Raw genomic sequence first — 26,837 nt, 5'->3', positions numbered from 1 at the left:
CATTCGTGACCACGCAGAGACACGTTCGTCGCCTCTCTCTATTTGCTATAGTATTTTGTTTTGGAAGGGGTGGGGGGAACTGTTGGAGTTTATTTTTTTAATATATTTATTTTGCATTCGTGCCCGATCTCAGTGCTGGGAGTTGTGTCAGGTCTGGGCGGTGAGTGTGCTCTTCCGGCACAGGATGGAACTGTTAACCGCAGCGAGCGCGTGCACCCCAGCTCGAGCCCAACGGTTCCTTTTTTTTCAAAAATCTAACGGACGCCGGATCACGTGAGAACGGGCTCGGATCATGGGGAGGGGGGGGAGTGAGTTCCCGGGCAGGAACAGGCAGCAATGACCCATGCACAGGTCTCCTCTCCGCCTCTTTTTAAACTCGCCCTTTCCGCTGTCTTGCGCCCGCGGGGATTTCGTGAATGCAGCACCTCTCACGGCACGTGACGTACATGTGAGATTCCCAGCTCCGTCCATGCGATGCCATTAGATGGTACACTTGAGATTTACGATGCTCCCCAACCCCCACCTACTTCGGATGGTAAGAGGTTTTGCAACAGTGCAATCGGTTTTCTTCACTCAAAAAATAAACAGATGTTTTGGTGCCACTTTGCAAGCACCTGTACTGAGCAGCTGTGTGTGAATTTTGAGGCTGGGCTTCACTGTTCAAATACAGAAAATCCACAACAATTTGAACTTGAATCCGATCGAGCTTAATGATTTCCAATAAATTACGATTGTCTGCCTGAATTGAATTGACTATTGGAAATAAATTCAGTGTGTTGTAACTTGTGAAAGTGGAAAAATTCTTGATGTCCCAATTCATTTCTTAAATAAAAATTGCAAAGTATAATTCAATATGTATTTACAACGTACACTTAATGAGGAAGATGACGAAAATGCAAATTGTTCAGTGCTTCTGACAATTGCATTATTGCACCTGTTTTCATATGATGGTTACAGTAGTTTTGCTCATAGAACGCCTAGAGTGTGGAAGCAGGTCATTTGACCCATCAAGTCCACACCAAACTTCCAAGAGAATCCCACCCAGACCACCCCCAACCCCACACCTGCATTTAATACAGCAAAAAAAACACATAGCTTGCACATCCTGGTACACTATGGGCAACTTCACATTGCCAATTCACCTAATCTACACATCTTTGGATTGTGGGAGGAAACCAGAACACCTGGAGCAGTCACACACAGAGAGAATGTACAAATTCCACAGTCACCCGAGGGTGGAATGGAACCCAGGTCCCTGACGCTGTGAGGCACTAGTGCTAATCACCTTGCCACCCCAATTATGATTATTCTGACCTCATTTGGAAATGTTGGGCGCAGAATTCAATAAGGATTTAAATCACAACAGATATTTTATGAATTCTAAGGTGACCTATCCCCGTCTCCAACTTGTTATGTAAACTGAACCATAACATTTTACAGTGCTGGAAACCATGGTTACCACAAAACTCGAAATCATTAGTGGAAGTTTTATTCCAAAGCTCCCACATTCTAACATTTGATTCGAACAGCTATTCAACCAGAATAAAAAAGGTAACTTTCTGTGGATCTAGTTTGCCTTCTATCATCCTGGCATGAAATGTATACTGAAGATGTGAAGACTATCAGAATTATATCAGGCACCTCAGTGGCATATGAAGAAAATTTGAATTCTATTATACTAGCTGAAATTTTAAATTTGAAATGTTTTGGAATGTTCTTTTATAAGTTTTTTGAATAAAATATAATGGTCGGAAATAAACGCTAATAAAGCCCCATGCAAAATGGATGAGCAACGAGATGAGTTAACGGGTATTGCACACTTCTCACATCTCAATCACACTCAAACTGTGTGTGTTCTAAGAAATCGGTATATGTTTAAATGCTGAGCCAGATAAATACTAAGATTCACTTATCTCCAAACCTCCAGGATTTAAATTGCACCAAAGTATAATGCCAAACTTTTGGCTTGGACATTTATATACTATTTTTGAGAAGATTTATATACTATACTATACTATCAGTATCTTCGCTATCAGTAAGTTGTACATGCAAAAATGTACTTCTTTCACAAAATCTTATATCTTCTATTCAGGATTACTATGAAGTGCCTTGAGAAATGTTTCCATGTCAAAGCACAAAAGATAATTAACAAAAAATAAAAATGTTGGAAATAATGTATTTTGGTAATTCATGAAAGTAGAATGAAATTGGATAAAGGGAACATTTTCAGATCACAATATAGCAACTGGCATCTCATTAAAAATGTTCTAAGGTCTCAGGTTTTCTCAGGTGGGCAAAACTATAGCAGATTAACTTAATGTGGAGAAATGCACTTTGAATCTAGGAAAAACAAGTCATTATATTTTCCTAATAGAAGATGAGGTGATTTCAGTAGTTAGTTACTTTTCTTCAATATATGCTATTCATAATATTTGCTAAGTACATTCCAAAACTTTTCAAATTGACAGTTACAGAAAGTGCAAAAGAATTCAACTTTCCTTCACACAGTACACATGACAATAAACTCAATTCAACACAGCATAGTCCACTCTGAGGTGTCTCAATGCAACTTTATTAGTCTTGAGATAAAGGCATAAAAGTTTGTTATGTAGCTGGAAAGATCAATAAAAGAGAATGCATAAAGACAAAAATAATCAAAAATGGCAAAATAAATGTAACCTTTATTGATGGACTTTTAACTGCCCTCTGAAATGGTCTAGTAAATCATTCAGCTCAAGGGCAGTTAGGAACGGATAACAAATACTGGCCTTGCCAGTGACATGTATGTTCCATGAAAGAATACAAAATACTCAGGAAAAGAAAAAGCAAGCAAGTGACAATTCAGTTCTACAGAGCTTTGGTCAGACCCCAATTCAGTATTCTGTTCAGTTTTGGGTACTTCAGGGAAGTGTTTGCACTTGAAGATGGCACAGTAGAATGTTACTAGAATGATATTGAGTCTTAAAGTTTCAAACTACAAAGGTACATTGTACAATAGAAATATGTGGTCAGGAGTTTGTAATTTAGGCCCCTGGTCAGTTGTGCCATTCAATGAACATATGGCTAGTCTGTGACAACTGAATCTAAGGATAACAAATCTGTCTTCACCTGATAATTCTTAATGCCGTTAATTAATATAACTTATTAGTCTTAGGTTAGAAATTAACAATTGAAAAGTGTTTTAAACTTCTATTACAAAACCCAAAATTCTGCAAATGCTGAAAATATGAAGCAGAAATTCCTGAAAATGTTCAGCAGGTCTGGCAGCATCCTCAAAGAGAAAAACAGAGTTAATATTTCAGGTCAATACCTTTCTTTAGAAGTTCTGACAACACAATTCATCATCATCTACAAGTATAATAGCACGGCTCAGCGAACAGATGAAGAATATTTGAGGACCAGGATCTCAAATCCAAGACTAAGTTCATGATTTGACAGGCAGCAATGATCACCATTCATTTACTATGGCAACTTGCATAATCTTCAGCAGGTACCGCAAAGCACTGGAGAAGTACCTGTAGTGATGTCCACTCCTAAGCTTTTTTTAAAAAATATTTGTTCATCAGATTGGGACATTAATGACTAGGCTGGTATTTATGCCAATCCCAGTTGCCTTGGAGAAAGTGATGGTGAGCTGCCTCCTGGAACAGTCGCAGTCTTTGGAGTTTAGGGATATCGTAGAGATGTTGAGAAGTGAGTTCCAGGACTTTGACCCAGTGACAATGAAGCATGGTGACATTGTTCCAAGTCAAGATGATGTGTGGATTGAAGGACTCTTTGCAAGGGGCATTCCCATTGTCTTTCGAGATAATTCAGCTTGAGGGTTCATAAGATGTTACTGGAGGAGCTTTAATTCAGTGCATCTTATAGATGATATACCCTATACACTGTTGCCTCAATGCATCATGGTGAAGGAATTGAATGTTGATGGTTGTGGATGTGGTACCAAACATGTGGGCTGTTTTGTTGTGCATGTCAATCTTCCTGTGTTTTGTTGCAATTGCATTCATCCAGGAGAGTCAAAAATATTCCATCTCACCCTTGTCTTGTGAATGATGGACAGGCACTGTGGAAACAGTGATGAGTTACTCAATGCAGAATTCTAAGTCTCTGACCCATTCTTGTAGCCGCAGTATTTATATGGCTAGTCCAATTCAGCTTCTGGTTAAAGGTTACCCTCAGGATATTGATGGCAGAGGATTCAGTAATGGTAGTGCCACTGAATGACAAGGGGCAATGATTGCATTCTTTCTTGTTGAAGATGGTCATAGCCTGGAACTTGTATAATGTAAATGTTATTTGCCACTTACGGTTGCATTCCTGAATATTATCCAGATATTCCCTACTTCTGATCTTATAATAGAGAAAAGGTTATTGATGAAGCAGATAAAGATGCTTGGACCTAGGAAACTACCCTATAGAACCCCTGCGATACTGTCCTGCGGCTGAGATGATTGATCGCCACAACCACAATCACTTCCATTGCACCAGGTATGATGATAATGCAGAATGTCTCCTTCTGATTATCATGAACTCCAGTTTTACTAGAGCTCGTGATACCACACAAGGTCAAATACAACCTTGATATTAAGGTCGGACCTCACAAGCTTAATGGTGCTGCCAGAACCCATACCCAGACTCAGTAAGAAGATTATTACTTTACAAGTGCTGCTTCGTAGCATTTTTGATGATCCCTTCATCACTGATGATCAAAAATTGACTGAAAAGGTAATAATTAATTGGTTTGAATTTGACCTTTCTGTGCACTGGACATACCTGAACAATTTTCAACATGGTTGGGTGAATGCCAGTTTTGTAGCTATACTGAAACAGCTTGGCCAAGGGTGTGGTTTTCGTACTATTGCTGGATTGTTGTCAAGTCTCCTGGCTTTTGCTATATCAGCAACTTCAGCAGTTTCTATTAATCACATGGAGTGAATCAATTGTTGGAAGACTGGCATTGGTGATGCTGAGGACTCGGGAGGAGTCCAAGATGAATCATCCACTTGGGGCTTCTAGCTGAAGATGGATACATTGAATTTGGCTTACCTTGTATTTTGCACTCATGTGCTGGGCTCTCCTGTCATTGAAGATGGGGATAATAGTGGATGTGGCAGAACTGCAGACTTTACCAGTAATGGCCTTTAGGATTCAGTCAACTCAGTTTATTGTACCAAGCCACACTTGATACTAAAGATTGAAGTCCCTCACCCTGAGCACTGCCTCAAAGTGATGTTTAGCTTAGAGGTACTGTATAGATTTTTAGATTTTTTTTTTAAGATTACATTACAGTGTGGAAACAGGCCCTTCGGCCCAACAAGTCCACACCGACCCGCCGAAGCGCAACCCACCCATACCCCTACATTTACCCCTTACCTAACACTACGGGCAATTTAGCATGGCCAATTCACCTGACCTGCACATCTTTGGACTGTGGGAGGAAACCAGAGCACCCAGAGGAAACCCACGCATACACGGGGAGAACGTGCAAACTCCACACAGTCGGTCGCCTGAGGCAGGAATTGAACCCGGGTCTCTGGCGCTGTGAGGCAGCAGTGCTAACCACTGGGCCACCGTGCCACCAGTATACTGATCCATCAGCTGATGCTGGGGTGATAGATAGTAATTAGTGGGGCAGTTCTGTCCTCGTGATAAATCTGATACCATGTTACTTAATGGGATCAAGAGAACTTCCCGGGCAACCTCTTCCTGACTGTATACCATCTCGAGTGGATCTGTCTTGCCAGTGGTCAGAATGTACCCAGGGATAGCAATGAGACACAGATCTAACTCCTGAACCAGCTGCTATACTCAGACTGTGGTCACAGCTGGAGACCCCCGAAGGACAGCAGAGACACCTTAAGGAGACAGCCACACAAACAAGCAGGGATAGAGGGATACAGACAGATCAGATTAGTTCAGAATGGCATCATGGACAGTACGGGCATGGTGGCTGAAGGGCATGTTCCTGTGCTGTACTGTTCTTTGTTTATATGAATTCCAACATCCATGAAAACGTCAAACACCCCCGCTGACTTATGGGAGTTCCTGGCTTTTGACCAACCAAAATGAAGAATGTTCACTCACAAAGGCACCAAACATGGGGAGAGAATTTTCTGGGAATTTGCAGACATAAAATAGAGGCTTTAGAGAAAGAGCAGAAACCAATAAACAACCAATCTATGAAATGTTAATGCACTGCCTGCCCATATGTGGCAGAGCCTATAGATCGCGTATTGGACTTATCGGCCATCTCTGACTTCAATAGATAACCACTTAGATCAAAGCATCATAGAATCCTAAGCATGTGGAAGCAGGCCATTTGGCTCATTGAGTCCACATTGAACCTCTGAAGACCATCCACCTAGACCCACCACCCTACTTACCCCTGTAGCCCTGCATTTCCCCATGGTTAATCCACCTAGCCTGCAACTCCCTGAATAGATGGAATATAATGTGGGGAAAATGTGAGGTTATGCATTTTGGCAGGAAGAATAGAGTTGAATATTATTCAGTTGGAGAAAGACTGCAGAAACCTATGTAACAAAATTTGAGAGTCCTTATACATAAATTACAAAAAAGTTAGCATCCAAGTTCAGCAAATAATAAGAAAGGTAAATAGAATGTCAAAGGGAATAGCATATAAAAATAGGGAGGTATTGCTAAATATATATAAGGCACTAACTGGACCATGGCTGGAACACTTCAAGTACTTTTGGGCCCCTTGTGTAAGGAAAGTTAATCTGACACTGGAGGCAGTCCAGAGAAGATTCATTAGCTGATACCAGGTAATGAGGAGAGATTGAGTAGGTTGGTACTGCACTCATTGGAATTTGTAAGAATGAACAAACTTATTGAAACATGCAAGATTCTCAGGGGATTTGACAAGTTAGTTGCAAAAGAGGCTGTTTCTTCTTGTGGAAGAGTCCAGGATCAGAGGACATTTTCTCAGAATAAGGGGTGGCCTATTTAAGACAGATGTAGGAGGGGAGCAAATCTGTAGAATTATTTATTGAGGAGGGCAATCAATGATGGGTCATTAACTATATTCAAGGCTAACGGACAAATTTTAGTCACTAAGGGATTCAAGGGAAACAGAAGGAAAGTGGAGATGGGAATTCTTAAACCACCCATGATCTCATTGAATGGGGAAGTAGACTCACTAGGCTGAATAGCTTACTTCAGTTTGTAGTCTTATGATCTTTCAACTGGCTTGGAACCAAATCATTCAAGGTCCTGACGAATTGCCTAAAAGGAGTTACAATGGATATAATTACTTCCACGCTGAAACAGAATGTTGACGATCTCTTTACGCTTCTTCCGTTTACCCAATGGTGGGTCCACACCAAGTCTTTTCAAGATACAAGAGCAAAATACTGCAAAAACAAAAACAGGAAAAGCTCAGCGAGTTTGGTAGCACCTGTGGAGAGAAATCAGAGTTAACGTTTCGCGTCGAGTGACCTTTTCTCAGAACTACTCAGAAAATACTACAAATGTTAGAAATAAAGACAGGAGATACTGGGGAAGATTTAACAGGTCGTGCAATATGTGTAGAGAGAGGGCACGTGCCTGTAAGATATTGAAAAAAAAATCTAAAATTATGCATTTGCTAAAGTTTTAAGCAGTTAGCAGTTAATAAGCCATTTCACGAGGCTTTGCCGTTTTATATATGAAATAATTAGAAATGCATTTATAGATTTCTTTCCCCCGCCCCAATCCCGACACCAACATACACATTCCGCCTCCCTGTTGTGCAGTCTACATATGTATTATTGGGAATGTATTAAATAATTGTGACAATCCCCAATCCACTAGCTCCATATGACTTTTTTGATACCCCCATCAGGTACGAAGTCCACGCAATTCCATGCAAAAGTGTTACAGCGGATTTGTGTTGTCATCCTTCGCGTTGTTCTTTGGCATTAAACATGAATATTGAAAACATTAAATATCAACAAATGATTTTCTCTTAGAAAATCTGCTTACAATGACAGGAACTCTTGAGGACAGGAATGGAAATTAAATGTTAATTATTTCCTACGCACAACTTTCAGCCTTGTTTGATTCGAGGTCAGGGTCCTTGATATTGATTCTGGTACTGCTCCTGATGGCATCGAGAATTCACATCAGCAAGCAATGTACGAAGAAACGTGACATTTATTAAGCACTAGAACGTTGTAGCAGTAAATATAACTAACTGATTTATAAACTTATGACTTAAACTCGTGTAAAGTGAAAATCGTAATTTACTATAACAAAGATAGCTTTTGCTTTACGGGAGGAGGGACTGGAGATATAAGTATATACCAAGGTAGAGACAAAAAGCCTTAACCGTTTCCCATTGCTTAGATAAACACAATAGCAACCATGGATTCAACCCTGAATGCCATCACGTGAGTCCACAGCAGAACACACTGGCTGTTGGCTGTCTTGTTTTACAAGGTTCCTATGATTGGGTATGTGTCAATTTATGTTAGTTTGCACGGACATTCCGTGGATTAAGAGGGTTATCTTCTGTTCAAAATTATACAAGAGAACTTTCTTCTGTCAGACTCCATTATTCTCTCCAATGTTCAGCGCGGATGAATACAAGTGGCACGGGGGTAACGTGCCAAGTGTGTGTTTGTGTATGTGTATAACACATGGAAGTTGAAAATTGAACAGTACTGATTCAGGTAACACCAGGAAACGACATAAGTGTGGGAAGCGATAACGACTGAGTGGTCCATTAACATTACATTACTTTAATGTGTAAGTGCAGACTATCCTTTGAGTGGTGGCGGCATTGGTGTTAGTGGAGTGAAAATAGGTCATAAAGCATTTTCATGAAAATTTTACCGAATACATTTGTCAAGTCATAGCTAGTCGGAAAATAAATTCTACATGTACTAAACAATATAGATTAATTCAAAATGTAAGGTTTGTTGTATATTTTATTCAAATGTGAAGAATCCATATCAAGTGTTACATTTGAGTTAATGAACATTGAGATGAAGACTGATAGAATGATCTGAAGTTTACATGAGAGATACAGACCATTCAGTTCAACTGATCTGCACTATTATTAATATTCCACTTAGGGTAACTCCATCCCAACTATCATGTAGGTTAATAAGTGTGCCTTATTGGCAATTGCGCTGTTGACTGGGTAAGCGCACATATAATTGAAAATGTTTGCTTAATAGCACGTTCTTTCACAGCGGTATGTTTAAGAGTTAACTCAGGGAATTAAACTCGACAACGTTTTGACTGCTGACCAACAGGTTTGGAGATAGCTGAATAACGCTTGGCTTGAGCAGCATAGCTGTCACCAAAATTCCCACTTGTTCTTTCCCGTACTAATTCTGATTATCTGGATTATATCTGATAAACAGATAATGCTTATCACTTAATCCTTCAAACCATCGCAAAATTGCTTGAATGTTGAAGAGGGGAGAAGGATTGAGAGGGTGTGAGACACCGTATGTGATAATCTCAGATGGATTCGTGGAGACTGGCAGTGTATAAACACTGATAAATTACCAGTACATGAGTTATTTGTTAGATATTTAAAATACAGTCTCCGACGAAATGCGGTAATTCGCAATCTAATCTGTCCCGTCTGGGTGTCTATGCCTTGCCAGGATCCCTGACGGCTTCTCGCTAATTCCTGCCAAAAGTATCAGTGGATTTCTTGCTTTTAATCTCCCATGATGCCTTATTCGATTATTGTCAATGTTCGCCATCCCGGACCGGCTGTTAAACTCTTTAGTTTTAAACTGAGGCGCTCAGTTGAGCCTCGACAGCAACAGAGAAATAAAAGGAGAGTGAAAAATGCCCCCTGCAAGTGCAATGGGCTCAACACTGAGGTACTAAAGTGTTCTTCTTTCGTTGCTTTTATTCTTCGTGAAATGGCACAATGACGGCAAAAGTGAGGAAGCTTAGAATATGGGACATGCAAATGGTTACTGCTGACATGAGATCTATGGTTGCAATGCCTACCAGCCGCGTGGGTTTACTGATTTTTGTCTGTTACACAGCACTGTGGTGGTGAGTCTATCTTATTTACATTTCTACTGAGGTGAAACCTTTTGTTGTTCTCTCCACGTATTTTATTATGATGTAGCCTTTTATCGTCTTGTCGCATTTAAATAGATTGATAGCAAAGCGAAAACAAAGGCAGACACTCTCGCCTTTGATTACCAAAGGTGCCCTTGACCTTAATGTTGATTTGTATTTACAGTATAGGAGAGACGCTAATAAATAGCTCTTCTAATCAAGACAAAGAAGTAAGAGTCCATTCGGAAAACATTACACGCATTCTCGATAGACTTCTCGATGGATATGATAATAGGCTACGACCCGGTTTTGGAGGTAAGTAATTATATCTTTTTGCACGTACCTCTTTGGCTTGCAACAGATTCAAACCTGTTTTCACTCCTTATATGACGTACATCTTCATCGATGTGATTTCAAGTCTGAACAAATCGTAAATGTTTACAATGTATAGTAGGACGGTCCATCGCGACACTTTTGCAAGAACCGAGATAATGGTGGAACTCAGTGCTGTCCATAAACGCTGTCGTTCAAACTTTGAGGGTTTTAAAGGCATTGTCTTCTATATTCTTCGCATGTGGCAAGTTAATGCATCGTGCACTGACAGAAAAGCCCTGGTCAAGATGATTTTTCAAACCTTGTTTCATCTTTTCTAGGTCCTGTCACTGAAGTGAAAACTGACATATACGTGACAAGTTTCGGTCCTGTATCTGACGTCGATATGGTATGATAATGATAATTAAAATGCTTCCCCAATCTTTGCTTTATTGTTCTCAAACAAAACAAAAATAGTCATACTACACTTGCTTATCGACATCAGCTTCCCATTTCACCGCCTGCAGTCCCGTTCATATTCGATTTATATCTTGGCATCTAAGCAAAATATCATTAAAAAGATTATTCGCCTTAATCTGTTTGACAATCCCTGCCGCCATTGGCTTCATTGTTGGCAACAATCAACGTTACACAGTATTGTAATCTCTTGGAGAAAAAAAAGCAGTTGTCTTTTTAAGGAAGCCAAGCTAGACTTTAACATGGCAGAAACTGAGGGGTCTTTTTAAACTATGGATATGGACACTGAGTAATTCATTGAACATTGGTACTGTTTGTGGGTCAAAGCATTATACATCGAAAGACCATGACTTGTAGTAAAAGTGATGCAATGCAGTCTTTTAAAGTGGTTTTATAATAATTTTACAGGAATACACCATGGATGTCTTTTTCCGTCAAACTTGGATTGATAAGAGGCTAAAATTTGATGGACCTATTGAAATACTTAGATTGAATAACTTAATGGTTAACAAAATTTGGACTCCAGACACCTTCTTCAGAAATGGAAAAATGTCCATTGCTCACAACATGACGACTCCCAACAAGCTTTTCAGAATCATGCAAAACGGCACTATTCTTTACACCATGAGGTGGGTCATAGTAGTTTGATCATACTTTACACTTATTCTATTTGATAGCTACATAACGTTTAATATATTTTCTCCTCCAATTCCAGACTGACCATAAATGCAGCATGTCCTATGAGACTAGTGAACTTCCCAATGGACGGACATGCGTGTCCGTTGAAGTTTGGCAGCTGTAAGTGAGAGTTCCTACTTTTGATTAAGAAATGAACAATCAAAATACTAAATCAAGAGTTAGATGAATTTATAGGGCTAGAGTTCTAACATCTACAAGGACCATTCTAGAAAAGCAAAGGGCTGCTCACATGATACGAAATGCAAACTGGAGATATCCAATTATAAATTAATTTAGAATTATTACTATGAGGATTGATTTTGGTAGCACTACTTTTGACTCTGGATCAGAAAATTACAGGTTCAAACTTTGCTCCAGAAACGAGCATGCATAGCTTCAGCCGACTCTCCCACGTAGCACTACGTTTTTAACTCCGATCTGACTGCCCTTTTAGATGGGCATAAAGTATCTTTTTGGCAGTACACGCTATATATTACTCTCAGATTCTTGGCCAACATGTATTGATAAAACAGACTACCTGGTCATGTTATTGTTTTGGGGACTTCATTGAGTACAAATTGCCTGCCACTTTCCTGAATTACAACAATGATTGCATTTTAAAGAAGCTCACAATTGCTGTAATTATGAGGTCATGAAAGATATTATATAAGTGCAGTTTTGTTCCTTTTATGTGTGTGTATATGTAACTGACCAATGAGTTGAAGCATGTAATCTTATTCTGTACAATCAGTCTTGCTGTGGTCATAAATATTAGAATAAGGTTCCAGCAGAATATGTAGGTTAGCTGTGTCTCTTATATCCTTGATCTCACTATCAATTTTTAACATCTTGTAGATAACCCCTTTCTTCTTTGAATATTTTTTGTTATCTAGCGCAATGGTTGAAGGATGCGTTTCAAATAAGTCATGTCAAACCTGCTATCAAAATTACAATGTTATAATAATATGAAAGGGATAAAGGGTATTCCAATAATTCCTTTAAAAAGCAATTATTAACTTAGGGAATTAGTGAGAAATGTCTGCCTATTTTCACTGCAGAGTCAGTCTATACTTGGCAAGAACATGAACAGAACAGGAACATGGAGGGAGCAGAACATGGAGACAGCAGGGGAATAGAGAAAACATTAAGGAAACATGGAAAGAGCAGAGACGTGCCGAGAAGATAGCATAGAGTGAGCAGGAACACAGGTGGAGCAGAGCAAGCTTCTGGCTGCCAATAATTAGCTTACTCTTGATCGAAGTACTTTCACATTATTTCATGCACATTTTAGAACTACAAATCTAAGAATGCAACCAAGAAGAAGTGTGACTTACACATTATGTGTAAAATTAGTTGTGGTTAATAATACAGCGTGGGTGATAGTAAATTGGCAACCTATTTCATATCCCACTTGATTTGTTTTCTTATTAACAGAAAAATAAATTGGCAAACCAGCTGCCAACTTGCTATTGCCATTTTATTGTAAGTATTTTGACTTTTTAAGGTGCATTTGTAAAACTTTCTGTCTTCAAAAGACTGGAACTTATGCTATGGTAGAGTTCTATAAGTGTAGTTGCCCATCTGAACCCTGCTCAAATGGCCATCCATCTTGTGTAGTCATTGCTAGTGAGTGTCAATTCCTATTTGCCAAGTGGATGGAATTTTCTTCAGATATATATTTTGGATGTTACCATTTTGCTGATGTCTGTTAAAATAATGGTATTGTTGCACCCACAATTGAGCACTATTTTACACCTATTTTTAATCAGTGTAATTGCAGGAAATTTGTACTTAAGAACTTTGGAATTCAAGATGGAGTGAAGACCTGCTCAATTAGGGAATCATTGGACATAAAAGAATGAGGGAGTTTGGATATAGTTGTTAAATGCATAACATATGTGCTGTCAGATGTCAACAGTAGCTCAGTGCTAACCCTCCCACCTCTCATTTAGAAGTTCAATGGTTTGTCCCTGATTATGGGATTTGTATATATGCTGCCACAATATCAAGGCTAGTATAGAAACCTAGGCTATAGGAGCAGGAGTACGCCAGCTGCTTGCCATCCGTTATGATCATAGGTGATTTGTTCCAACTCAATAGTCTGTTCCCACATTTTCCCTCATAGCCTCTGATCTCCTTAGCCCCAAGGACCATATCCAACTCTTGCTTCAAATCAGGCAATGTTTTGGATTCAGCTGCTTTCTGTCATAGCAAATTCCACCAGGCTCTCCACTCTTTCGGTGAAGAAATTTCTCCTTATCTCAGTCCTACATGGCTTACCTCATATCCTTAGCCTTTGACGTTATAGTTTTCTGGACTCATTTGCTATCAGGAACATCTTTCTTGCATCTATCCTGTCTAGTACTGTTAGAATTTTATAGCTTTTTATGAGATCCTCCTCATTCCTCAAAACTCCAGCCCATAAATCCTAACCAGTTCAACCTGTCTTCATGTGGCAGTCCTACCATCCTGGAAATCAGAGAGGTAAACCTTCACTACAGTTTTTCTAAATATTCTTTTTCAGATAAGGAGACTGAAACTACACATTATATTCTAGGTCTAGTCTCACCAAGGCCTTATATAATTTCCACAAGACATCCTTCCTCCTGTAATTGCATCCTCTCACTATGAAGGCCAACATACCATTCTTTACCACCTGCTGCACCTGCATGCTTACCTTCAATAGCTAGTATACAAAGAAATCCAGGTCTCGTTTTATTCCTCGCTCATTCCTCTCACTCAATTTAGAGATATATCTTTCAATTCAGACACTCACCTGAGATTCCAGCAGTGACAGTACTTTAATTTCAGTTTAGTTTAATTGGTTGTCTGTCTTTGCTGTTTTGGACCTTTATGTAAATTGTTAGTAATGTTCCCTATGTTACAAGAATGACTACGCTTTGATAGTACTGGTGTGGATATTTTAAAGTTATGATAGGCACTGCATAACATAATGTCTTTCTGAACATCCATGTTTCCTTGATCTTTAATACTGGATATTTGCTTATTGGCAAGACAACGGAAACTCAAACCTCGTGGTTTAAACATGCAAGTTTTCTACCACTAATCACTGAATAATGATCAGAATCTTAGAATCCTTACAAGTGTGGAAACAAGCTCTTTGGCCCAACGAGTCCACACCGACCCTCAGAGTATCCCACCCAAACCCAATCCCCATTAATCTACATTTACCCCTGACTAAGGCACCTAACCTACACATCTTTGGACTGAGGGAGAAAACTGGAGCACCCAGAGGATATCCACACAGACACTGGGAGAATGTGCAAACTCCACACAGACAGTCACTTGAGGCTGGAATCGAACCCGGGTCCCTGGTGCTATGAGGTAGCAGCGCTAATCACTGAACCACCATGCCGCCAGCAGTAGGAATACTGCCTGTGTGGTTACTATTTTCTATTTTCCAATGCAGAGGCACGAAGGCCAATTATAGTTTTTCAATTGATTGAAAGCTGAAATCATCATTATCATCTAACCATAGTCCCAAAGGACTATAGGCATGTCCCTCCGTTACAGAGAGGCAATTACATAGGTTACCACTCTACAAACGTGGGTGACATACGGAGTCAGGGCCTCCTTTTCATGGGGATTGTTTCCATATCATTGGCATCATTTTGCATCACACTCTAGGCATCTAGCCAACTGAATAAACCAACCCCACCATCGCTGACATCAACAATTCAGCAAAATCTATTAACAGAATCCCATCCACTCTGAATAATATGGCTGTGGCAAGATGAGCAGGAGTATCAGGTGAGATGTTTGGCAAACTCTGTTTCAACACCAAGATCATCTTGCTTCATCTTATACATGTCTCTCAAAAAGCATGGTGCGATTCATGAAGGCAGCAGTTCACATTGACAGTCATTTATTGTTCATTAAATGCCTTGTTAACAAGCCACCTTGCCATGGGTTACCATCTTACCAAACTTGTCACACAAAAAAACCATCATAAAAAGTCAACATGGAAACCAGAGTGGGATCTTGGTGGCTTCAACTTGCTGCTTGTATCAACACCTCAGACACAACCCATGGGCCTTGGCCATACGCAGCCCAAATTCACAGACGTTTGCATGTGGTGTGAACCCTCATGATCCACTTATGGGGGGTTCTGCACTTCAATGATGTATCTCTGACATCACAATTCTGATCCAATTACAGGATGAGCCTGCAGATCAATGAGATATCTCAGAATGCATCAGCAAGTATTTTAGTGTTGTAGCACATGGACTGGACCAGGCTTCATCTCTGGATTCTTCGGTTGTTACCCTAGTGCTCACTCTCCACATGCACATATCCACCCTGCATTTCATTTCCTTACCTTGCCATCTTGTGACATGCCCCCTCAGACAGAGATACCAAGCTTTTATTTTACTGTTTTGCAATATCATTTAGTGCAGGTACAAATCCAAGAAGCTTGCCACAATTGTCATCTGGCTTCAATCCAGCCAAGGGGTATAGCGTTCAGTCAGGAGATCCAAGATAGTAAGTGAATACTAGCCCAGGTCCTGCTCGAGATGGTGAACGTCAGGGTGTTTTGTTGATCAGAGTGAGGAACTGAATCAGGGAGAGCACACCACCTCTTCTGAGTCTGCCCTACTGTGGGCTGTTTTGCTCCTGGAATGAAACAGAGGTGCGTATTACAGAAGATTAAAACACAGTTCTTCGTGTTGGTGCGGTTGGGAAGATTTCGCAAGTGAGTGAGTAAGCCACACAGTGGGCATGCAGGGTTAGTAGTGTCGCAAATTGGGATGAATGAAAGTAAGTAGGGAAGTTGTTGCAGGAGAGTAATAAAGTTTGAGCTTTAGTAGTTGGTCATTACAGGACCAGAGGTAGCATGAATGAGGTATCAGAGCAAGGGTGGTGGCACTTACTCTACCAGAATCAGAAAGGACACTGTCTTTCTTCTCATGGTGCTGGGCATTTCTCTAGATGGCCGAGACATCTTTAACCTGGGTGGAAACTTTGCATCAGACTCACATGGTCTGATGTTATGGCATCCTCTCCTGGTCTTGAGGGAAGAAAATGTTCCATCTGTGCATCACCCCATCCTTTAGGAGCTCCAGGAATAGATCTGCAAAGTGGAATGATGGAATGTCAAGAACATTTTAAAGCAGCTCCAGACTGACAATATTGTCCAGTTGCACAATGGCCTTTTTAAACATGACACCGGCTCCAGAAATACTGGCTAATTGCAGGATATCAGGTGAGTACTCTTGGAATGGTGCATGGTAGGATGGAGTAAAAATCAGACAGGATAGTCACCTGAAGGCTGAAATGATGATCAATGCAGTGTGTTTGGTCAGATATTGTGGAAAAGAAAAACTCACTTGGTCTCATGGCATGATTCATGCTACCAAACTTAATTGAAACCTAACAAAAATCTGTAAGATTCAACCTTCTTAATTTAACCTGAGACATTCCTAGTTTATACAACTTAGACTAACCTACCCTGACCTCAGGGTAATATGTATAAAAATGTTTTCTGTTTTGTTCCTCATAATACAATGATACTGTTGAACAGGAAAAGTAATAGGTTGTAAGGGAAACTTAACTTGGATGTGTAGTGAATTTGACATAAGATTTGAGTCCTTTTAGTGTCTGGTAAGGAATTACTTATTAGCAGAAGCACCGCTTTGTGTATATTGCAGAACCTTATGCAACATCTGTTGACATTTCAACATGGTATAAAAGTTGGTTATGGGATGCTATTCCAGAAAAATATTCATATGCATCTCATTCCTTTCCACTCCTCAGCCCTTTCCTCCGAACTGTCAAGCCATGCTTATATTAAAGCAAAATACCATGGCAGGTGGAAATCTCAAACAATCACAGAAAATGCTGGACAAACTCATCAGGTCTGGCGGCATCTGTGAAGAGAGAAACAGAGATAATGTTTCAAGTCCAATATGACTCTCTTCAATCTGTGAAGAAGAGTCGTATCAGACTTAAAACATTGTTATCTTTTGCTTCTGTCTTGTTTCTCATCTATTTTTTGGTCTCCCTAATATCTTTCCGACATGTTGTTGTTTTCCATTCTAAATTTTTCCACTGATTTGGATCAGATTATTGTCACTATTGCTCTTATTTCTCCTTTGTTGTATTTGCTGTTTTTAGTTTGTGTCTTTATTTTTCTATTGTCCAATTGAACAGTGGCCAAAATGCCCATATAATATATTTTCAGGCCACTAGTCTACTAAATTAGTTATTGTTGTGGCAATTTTACATCCAAGTTACAGCAATGATTACTGCCTCAGGTATTCCTTGAAAGTTTTAAACTGTGCTAATTCATCAAAGGTTATAGTAAGAAATCCAGGGATAAGTTTTTCTGATTCCATTCGAAAACTATTGTTATATATCTTACGCATTTCTCCACTAAGAAAGCAACTTTTGATTTAGAGTCATAGAGATATACAGCATGGAAACAGACCCTTCAGTCCAACCTGTCCATGCCGACCAGATATCCCAACCCAATCTAGTCCCACCTGCCTGCACCCGGCCCATATCCCTCCAAACCATTCCTATTCATATACCCATACAAATGCCTCTTAAATGTTGCAATTGTACCAGCCTCCACCACATCCTCTGGCAGCTCATTCCATACACGTACCACCCTCTGCATGAAAAAGTTGCCCCTTAGGTCTCTTTTATATCTTTCCCCTCTCATCCTAAACCTATGCCCTCTAGTTCTGGACTCCCCCACCCCAGGGAAAAGACTTTGTCTATTTATCCTATCCATGCCCCTCATAATTTTGTAAACCTCTATAAGGTCATCCCTCAGCCTCCGACGCTCCAGTGAAAATAGCCCCAGCCTGTTCAGCGTCTCCCTATAGCTCAAATCCTCCAACCCTGGCAACATCCTTGTAAATCTTTTCTGAACCCTTTCAAGTTTCACAACATATTTCCAGCAGGAAGGAGACCAGAATTGCATGCAATATTCCCACAGTGGCCTAACCAATGTCCTGTACAGCCACAACATGATCTCCCAACTCTTGTACTCCATACTCTGACCAATAAAGGAAAGCATACCAAATGCCTTCTTCACTATCCTATCTACCTGCAACTCCACTTTCAAGGAGCTATGAACCTGCACTCCAAGGTCTCTTTGTTCAGCAACACTCCCTAGGACCTTACCATTAAGTGTATAAGTCCTGCTAAGATTTGCTTTCCCAAAATGCAGCACTTCGCATTTATTTGAATTAAACTCCATCTGCCACTTCTCAGCCCATTGGCCCAGCTGGTCCAGATCCTGTTGTAATCTGAGGTAACCGTCTTCGCTGTCCACTACACCTCCAATTTTGGTGTCATCTGCAAACTTACTAACTGTACCTCTTATGCTCGCATCCAAATCATTTATGTAAATGGTAAAAAGTAGAGGACCCAGCACCGATCCTTGTGGCACTCCACTGGTCACAGGTCTCCAGTCTGAAAAACAACCCTCCACCTCCACCTTCTGTCTTCTACCTTTGAGCCAGTTCTGTATCCAAATGGCTAGTTCTCCCTGTATTCCATGAGATCTAACCTTGCTAATCAGTCTCCCGTGTGGAATCTTGTCGAACACCTTGCTGAAGTCCATTTAGATCACATCTACTGCTCTGCCTTCATCAATCCTCTTTGTTACTTCTTCAAAAAACTCAATCAAGTTTGTGAGACATGATTTCCCATGCTCAAAGCCATGTTGACTATCCCTAATCAGTCCTTGCCTTTCCAAATACATGTGCATCCTGTCCCTCAGGATTCCCTCCAACAACTTGCCCACCACCGAGGTCAGGCTCACTGGTCTATAGTTCCCTGGCTTGTCTTTGCTGCCCTTCTTAAACAGTGGCACCACGTTTGCCAACCTCCAATCTTCCGGCACCTCACCTGTGACTATCGATGATACAAATATCTCAGCAAGAGGCCCAGCAATCATTTCTCTAGCTTCCCACAGAGTTCTCAGATACACCTAATCTGGTCCTGGGGATTAATCCACCTTTAACCGTTTCAAAACATCCAGCACTTCCTCCTCTGTAATCTGGACATTTTGCAAGATGTCACCATCTATTTCCCTACAGTCTATATCTTCCATATCCTTTTCCACAATAAATACTGATGCAAAATATTCATTTGGTATTCAAAGTTTGTGAGAAGATTTGTAGCTCGGGTGCTCGTTGTTGTGGTTTTGTGCGCCGAGCTGGGAATTTGTGTTGCAGACGTTTCGTCCCCTGTCTAGGTGACATCCTCAGTGCTTGGGAGCCTCCTGTGAAGCGCTTCTGTGATCTTTCCTCCGGCATTTGTAGTGGTTTGAATCTGCCGCTTCCGGTTGTCAGTTCCAGCTGTCCGTTGCAGTGGCCGCTATATTGGGTCCAGATCGATGTGTTTGTTGATAGAATCTGTGGAGGAGTGCCATGCCTCTAGGAATTCCCTGGCTGTTCTCTGTTTGGCTTGTCCTATAATAGTAGTGTTGTCCCAGTCGAATTCATGTTGCTTGTCATCTGCGTGTGTGGCTGGTCGTGTTGTTTCGTGGCTAGTTGGTGTTCATGGATGCGGATCGTTAGCTGTCTTCCTGTTTGTCCTATGTAGTGTTTTGTGCAGTCCTTGCATGGGATTTTGGTATCTCCCCCATTTTCTGTGGCTCCACGCAAAGGCCGCCTTGCTGATCTTTGAGGGGCCCTATTCTCTCCCTAGTTACCTTTTTGTCCTTAATATATTTGTGAAAACCCTTTGGATTCTCCTTAATTCTATTTGCCAAAGCTATCTCATGTCCCCTTTTTGCCCTCCTGATTTCCCTCTTAAGTATATTAAAAGCAACTTATCGTATCCTGTCATCATGGGCACGTTAATATAAATGTTACAAGGAGTTGCTGATGGATATTCTTGATACAACAGAAGCAAGCTATTTTCCTTGACAAACAAGTTTTTCTTAACTGACTGAAGAAGTAACCTTACATTATCTAAAGATTATCTGTTAATGCATAAAATGAAATTATGATTTTGGAAAATGTATCACAAACAATTGCCTTCTTAATGTTATTGTAATTATCGTTGTAATGCAGAAGTGGTGGCAGAATGGTAATGTCACTGAAGTATTATTTTAGAGGCCCAGGCAAATGCTTGAAGGGTATAGGTTCAAATCCTAACATATAGATACGGGAATTTAAATTCAGTTAATAAATCATGAAATAAAAGCTAATCTCAGTAATATAGACCATGAAACCATTGTTATAAAAACCCACCTGGTTCACCTGGGTAATTTTCATAGAATAATATAGCACAGAAACAGACCCTACGGGCCAGCTCATCCACACCGACCAAGTATCCTGAGCTGATCTAGTCCCACTTTCTAGCATTTGGTGCACATCCCTCTATCCCTTCCTATTCAAGTACCCATGTGACAATACTTTAAGAAGTGCATTTTATCCTAGTTTTCTTAATGAAGAAAGATTGAGATAGAGGTGTAGAGTGGTCTGCTCAAAGCCAATAAAATAAACAGCTTGTGAGGTCCTGGGCTTTTTTAAAAGTTGGAACAATAGAAGCAGCTTGAATGGGTGATGCCAAGCTTCCACAGAAATGATTTTAAGTTTTAGCTTTCTGCGTTGCTTGAGTCGTCAAGCTGGATGTAGAAGCTGTCATTCCTCTCACTGTAAAAGCTGGGTTCTCTACCTTCTGCTAGAATGTGAGACAACCTATTTTACTGAATTTGCTTTTGACGAGGCTGTGTTTACGGGTTGTTACTATATTGGAACAGTTGATTAGTAGTAGTTAATATATATATATATCATGTAAATCATTTTGATAAAGTTATAGTTAATCCATTTATTTTATTTTGTTTTTATGTTGTCTTTATTTTGACTATAGTATAAAGATAAAATGTGTTTTGCTTAACGTCGAGCAGTTTGACCAATCACATTGCATCTGGAATGCAACGCCTTGCACTTAGCTTTCTAAAATAAGAAAAAGTCAAGCTCTGGGCTATTTTCTTAATATATTTTGAGATGGTTAAGTCTAGTCTTTAATATTCATGTGAATGTCTGTCTTTTAAATGGTATAATTATACCCCTTCTTGCACCACCTCTGGCAGCTTGTTCTGTACAAACACTACCATCTGCATGTAAATGTTGTCCCTCTGGTCCCTTTTAACTCTTTTCCCTCTCTTCCCTCTCACCTTAAACTCCCTACCCTTCAGAGAAGGACAGCTGCCCTTACCTGGTCTGACTTATGTTATCCTAGATCAACAGCTTTGTAGTTGACTCCTAAATAGTCTCTGAAATGATTTAGCAGGCTATTCAGTGGTACCAAACTACTATAAAAGGCTAAAAGGAATGAAATTAGATGGACCACCCAAAGCACTAAAAAGGATAGTGATGCACCTAGCATTATTCATCCTGCAAGTACCTCCTCAATCATCCAGGGACCTTCTCCCCAAACTGGGAGAGATGTTTCATACACTAGGAACTAGTAGAAAGAATGTTAAGGAATAAATTTACAAAGAAATAAAAGCGATACACGAATCATAGAGTAGTTTTAATGGAGGACTTTAAATATCAGGAATTTCTAATGAAGGGCCTATGCCCGTAAAGTCGACTGTAGTCCTCGGATACTGTCTGACCTGCTGCATTTTTCCAGCGCCACTCTTTTTGACTCTGACTTCTCCAGTATCTGCAGTCCTCACTTTCTCCTGAGATACAAGTACTGTAAAGGGATACAGGGCAAGACAGTGCGGTAAAAGAGTTTTGTTTTAGATCGATGGAGTAGGATTGTTTGGGGACCAAAAAGTGGATTTATGCTTGGAGGGAAGGGAAATAGCTGAGATATTAATACTCTGCATCTGTCTTTCCCAAGGAAGAAGGTGCTGCTCAGGCTGTGGTGAAAAAGGAGATCACTAATACATATGAAGAACTTACAATTGATGAGGAACAGGTGTTAAATAGGCTGGCTAAACTTAAAAATTGCACCAAAATTAGATGAGCTACATACAAGGATACTTAGGGCAGTTAAAGCAAAAATTTCAGAGGCACTGGCCATAATTTTTCAGTCTTCTTTAGAGTCATGTTTGATGCCAGAGGAATTGAGAATTGTAGATGTTGCACCCTTGTTCAAAAAAGGTATTAAGATAAGATCAGCAAACATAGATCAGCCAGTTTAAACTCAGTGTAAGGAAAACTTATAGAAACAATAACTTGGGATAAAATTAATAGCCTTGTTGTCAAATACAGGTTCATTAAAGAAAGCCAACATTAATTTGTTAAAGGAAAATTGTGTTAAGAAACTTACTGGATATTTTGAAGTGCATCTATTAGGATACTTGCTGTTCCTGATATGTTTATGCCCTTGGCACAGTTTCCAACTCAACTAATGTGATTCCCCAGTCAGCTCCCTGTAATGCTTCTTTCTTCCTTCTCAGTTGACTCTCTAATTCCCTTTTGAATGCCTCAATTGAGCCTGTGTCCATCAAGGTCTTAGAAAATGCATTCCAGATCCTAAATGCTGATTGTGTAAAAACATCGCTTATGCTGATTTTTGCTTCTTTTGCCAACCATAAATTTTAAAAAGCACAATTACAAAACTTGCAGTTGGTATGGAACTTGGAAACATTGTGAACAGTGGGGCTTAAAGTGCAGAAGTTCAAAAGGACATGGACAAGTTGGTGGAATAGGCAGGCAACTAGCATATGAAGTTCAGTGCAGCGAAACATTAATTGATTAATTTTGCTAGGAAGAACATGGAGAGACTATATAAAATGTACAGTCTGAAGGTGGTGCAGGAGCAGGAGACATATAAAAGTCATTAAAAATGTCACAACAGGTTGAAAATAAGTTCAATAAAGCTGATACTATCCAAGACTGCATTAATAGTGCCACAGAGCAAGGACATTATTATGAAGTTGTATAAGATACTGCTTTGGGTAGAGTAGCTAGGGCGAAACTATACCTGCACATAAAAAAACAACAAAAGGTGCAAATGTAATGTGGTTGGTAAAAGAAGCAAAATCAGCATGAGCAATATTTTTGTGCACTGAGCGGTTAGGATCTGGAATGCACTTTAAGATTGTGATGGACGCAGGTTCAACTGAGGCATTCAAAAGGGAATTAGAGTGTCAACTGAAAAGGAAGAAAGAAGCATAACAGGGAGCTGGCCGGGGAAATCACATTAGTTAAATTTGGAGACCACTGCTGACAGTGAGCTGAATGGCTTCCTTCTACACTGTAACTATGTTTTGATCTGCTATCTTATTTTTAGGTAATTGATGCTCCAAAATGCCTTCTGTTTCATGCTTATGAATCATTATTGCTGTAAATAGGCATGATGATACTGTTAACTGATGAAAACATATATTAGGTAATTTAAAAAACTAACAGTTTATGATGGGAGAATCAACTGGAACCTGACATTTAATTTTGCAGATGCCTATCCTAGAAGTGAAATAATTTACACTTGGAAGAAGGGCCCCTCATACTCAGTAGAAGTACCAGATGAATCTTCAAGTCTGCTGCAGTATGATCTTGTAGGCCAAACTGTATCTAGTGAAACCATGAAATCCAACACAGGCAAGTGGGATGATTTTTCAGTTATGTGTTTCAACAAGTAAGTATTTTTGTTGTATAGTTTTTTAAATAATAGGAGTAAAACTTTACTATTTATACCCAAAGTTCTCAATTCTAAACTGCAAATCAACTAAAATAAGAAGAGAAAATATGCTGGAAATAAAGAACATTTATATCTTGGACCCATCAGTAGTTTAATGGCATTGACCAGTTGAATTTGAAAATGTTCTAATTCTGATATTTGAAATAGCAATACTTTGTAAAATTTCATACTTGTCAGGATTAATACACAATCATGTATGAACCGGTCCATGCAGCAAAACAATGTATTGAGGGGATAAATCATATTAGGGCATTAATACTGCTTTTACAATTACCAAGAGGTGTTATTGTCTGACATTATATTCTTATCGATGCGACTTTACATAATAACAAGTACTTGCCATTTGATGAATATTAGATTTGAATGGTTAGCTTCCAGATGGCAGGCACCTGCAACTTTACAACCTGACTCAAACTGCATGACATAATCATGAATCTTGCCATCTGTTTGAAATGGTATTACTTGCAGTGTACTGAGCAATGATTCCCCACGCTCCTATTTTAAAGCCTAAAATAGCTTTAAAATTATTAGTATTTATTAAAAAGAATGGTGCCTTTCCAAATTGTCCATACTTGTTGCACAAGGCATGTAGACTGTTTGGAATGTGACTTATATTGACATTTGCTAAATACTTTTGCATTTTTTTATTGTCTTCCACATCATTTACACTTGACTCAGAATTTCATCATCCTGAAACCTGCAAATATAAACATAAATTAAAAATAGTTGAAATCAAAATGAATTTGTTTTGCAAAACAGTAAATAAAATTTACCTTCATTTGTGTTTTACTTTGTTTAAAATAACATTTTAAAATATGATGTTACATACATTTTGAAATAAATATTACAATAATAATTCCATTTTGATTTTGAGAAGACATTGATAAACCAATTGGGCCACTCCTTTACGTATTTAATGTGTTACTGTCTTGAAGCAGTCTCTTGTCTATACTTTAATTCAGTAAGACACATGTTCAGAGGGGTTGGTGTAAATCAATCAGTGATGTAATTTTTGTAATCATGATGTAAACAGTGTCTGGCTAGAGACTGAGAGAAGCAACACTTTGCACTAGATTGTAGCAATATATGTAGTGTGAATTAAGAGTTGGAATTTATTTTACCATGCTCACATCCAGATTATTGGTAGAATAGAGCAGATAAGGATAACCAATTAGTTCAATACTAAGGGGACTGGGATAAACCAAGCTCAGGATTAAGGACAGACTAGTACACTCTTCCATAATTGACCCCATCCCAAAACATGGGAAGTGCAGCAGGCAACAGTTGGAAGCAACTGACAAGGTAGGGTGAAAATCACAATTTTCAAGCATTCAGTAAATGATGAAGGAAATGTGGACCTTGAAGTAGCATCAAAACAAGGCATACATAGGAGGGAAGTAGCAGAAACTTCAGAAGGAGAACAGCCTTTAAGAAGCAGAGCAATGTGGCATCCACAAGATGTCAAAATCCACAGAACAGTCACTATCTCAATCCCAACAGCTTAGGAAGAGGGGTTCGACAACAAAGAAAGAGATGGAAACTCTAGAAACACCAGTCTGAAATGTACAAAACAGACTTAAAGTTTCAGGTAAAAGCTCAGATGCACCAGGTCAGTCCAAATTAATAACCAGAGGTGGCTGATGTCCTAATGAAGCAAGATATTGATGAGACTTTAGCATTAGTTGAAGAAGTGTTACACTATTAGGCACTTCAGTCTGAAGAAAAATTAATTATAGAGTGAGTACGGTTCAAATAGAGAAATCAGAAACAAAGTGAAATTGTTATAAGTTTAAAATCTAGCCTTGCAGATCAGTTGATAACAATGGCAACAGAGGCTTGGAAGATGAATTAGTCAGTAATTGGATTGTTGGTGCAATAAATAGTACTCAAGACTTTTTACAGACAATGAAGATCTGACCCTAGAGCTCATCTTTGACTCGTTTCACATAACAATCAGATGAGTCACAAGCAGCCCATACTTTGGGGCAACACTAAAGCTTCAGTTGGGGTGGTCCTTGCGGGAAGCAGAAAGATTGCTAGTTCTTCCTTCAGAAAGCCTATCATAAAGTTCACTAAAGCTACCAAAAGTGTACAAAACAGTATTTCTGATTTTTTTTTTGTGCTTACGTTGTGGGCAAAACGAAGGTCCAGAAGGGGAGCAACATATTATTTATACAGAAAAAAAGTTATGAATCTGGAACAATTTTAAGGACTGAAGACAATTTCAAATGAAATTGTCGAGGTATTCTCTCAAATACAATCTTTTAGATTAAGGTTAATGTCGTGTGACCCAACAACTGAGTATGTGTTAGGAAAAATGCAAATAGTATCAAGATCTACAGTTGATGAATTTACAAAGTAAGGTATCACACTAAATTCAAAGGTAGATACACATTCTTCTACCATCACAAGTACTTTACTAGGCTAAGAAAGGAAACTTGCAGAAATTGAGCAACACCGTTAGAAGATGAACATTGCATACAAATCAGAGCACACTGCCAAGATGACAGGTCTGAATATGTTCCAAATAACAATGTGTAGATAATATTATGAGCAATATAAGTATTTAAAAATAGTGGATAATTTGTTAGTCTTCATGTGATTGGTGATCCCAAGATCTATGAGGGATAAGGTTCTTCAAAGACTCCACGTTAGCCATTTATACTTCACAACATGCAGGGCAAGAG

The 26,837-nt window shown here is 39.4% G+C and overlaps 1 protein-coding gene and 1 long non-coding RNA gene across 3 annotated transcripts in view; one reads left to right on the top strand and one right to left on the bottom strand.

Annotated features, from left to right (window-relative positions):
* Nucleotides 1-2,565: 2,565 nt before the first annotated feature.
* On the bottom strand, nt 2,566-10,680 carry LOC122556559 (uncharacterized). Its single transcript, XR_006313562.2, has 3 exons — nt 10,382-10,680; nt 7,181-7,248; nt 2,566-4,066 (listed from the first exon to the last, which is right to left on the bottom strand). It is a non-coding gene; the product is annotated as an uncharacterized LOC122556559 (long non-coding RNA).
* LOC122556557 (gamma-aminobutyric acid receptor subunit alpha-6-like) overlaps nt 9,290-26,837 on the top strand; it is a 39,757-nt gene continuing 22,209 nt past the window's right edge. For both annotated transcript variants that reach the window (XM_043703357.2, XM_043703353.2), the window contains exons 1-6: nt 9,290-10,029; nt 10,223-10,353; nt 10,692-10,759; nt 11,236-11,456; nt 11,543-11,625; nt 23,907-24,050. In XM_043703357.2, coding sequence (XP_043559292.1) covers nt 9,899-10,029; nt 10,223-10,353; nt 10,692-10,759; nt 11,236-11,456; nt 11,543-11,625; nt 23,907-24,050 — 778 coding nt within the window. In that variant the 5' untranslated portion in view covers nt 9,290-9,898. The remainder of the gene's footprint in view (nt 10,030-10,222; nt 10,354-10,691; nt 10,760-11,235; nt 11,457-11,542; nt 11,626-23,906; nt 24,051-26,837) is intronic.

This window comes from Chiloscyllium plagiosum, unplaced genomic scaffold (genome assembly GCF_037043375.1).
Source record: "Chiloscyllium plagiosum isolate Xiang-an unplaced genomic scaffold, Cpla_swu_hap1 HiC_scaffold_16, whole genome shotgun sequence".
In the NCBI taxonomy this organism is placed as follows: domain Eukaryota; kingdom Metazoa; phylum Chordata; class Chondrichthyes; order Orectolobiformes; family Hemiscylliidae; genus Chiloscyllium; species Chiloscyllium plagiosum.
The sequence above is the reverse complement of the archived record's forward strand: the minus strand, read 5'-3'. Positions and strand labels throughout refer to the sequence as shown.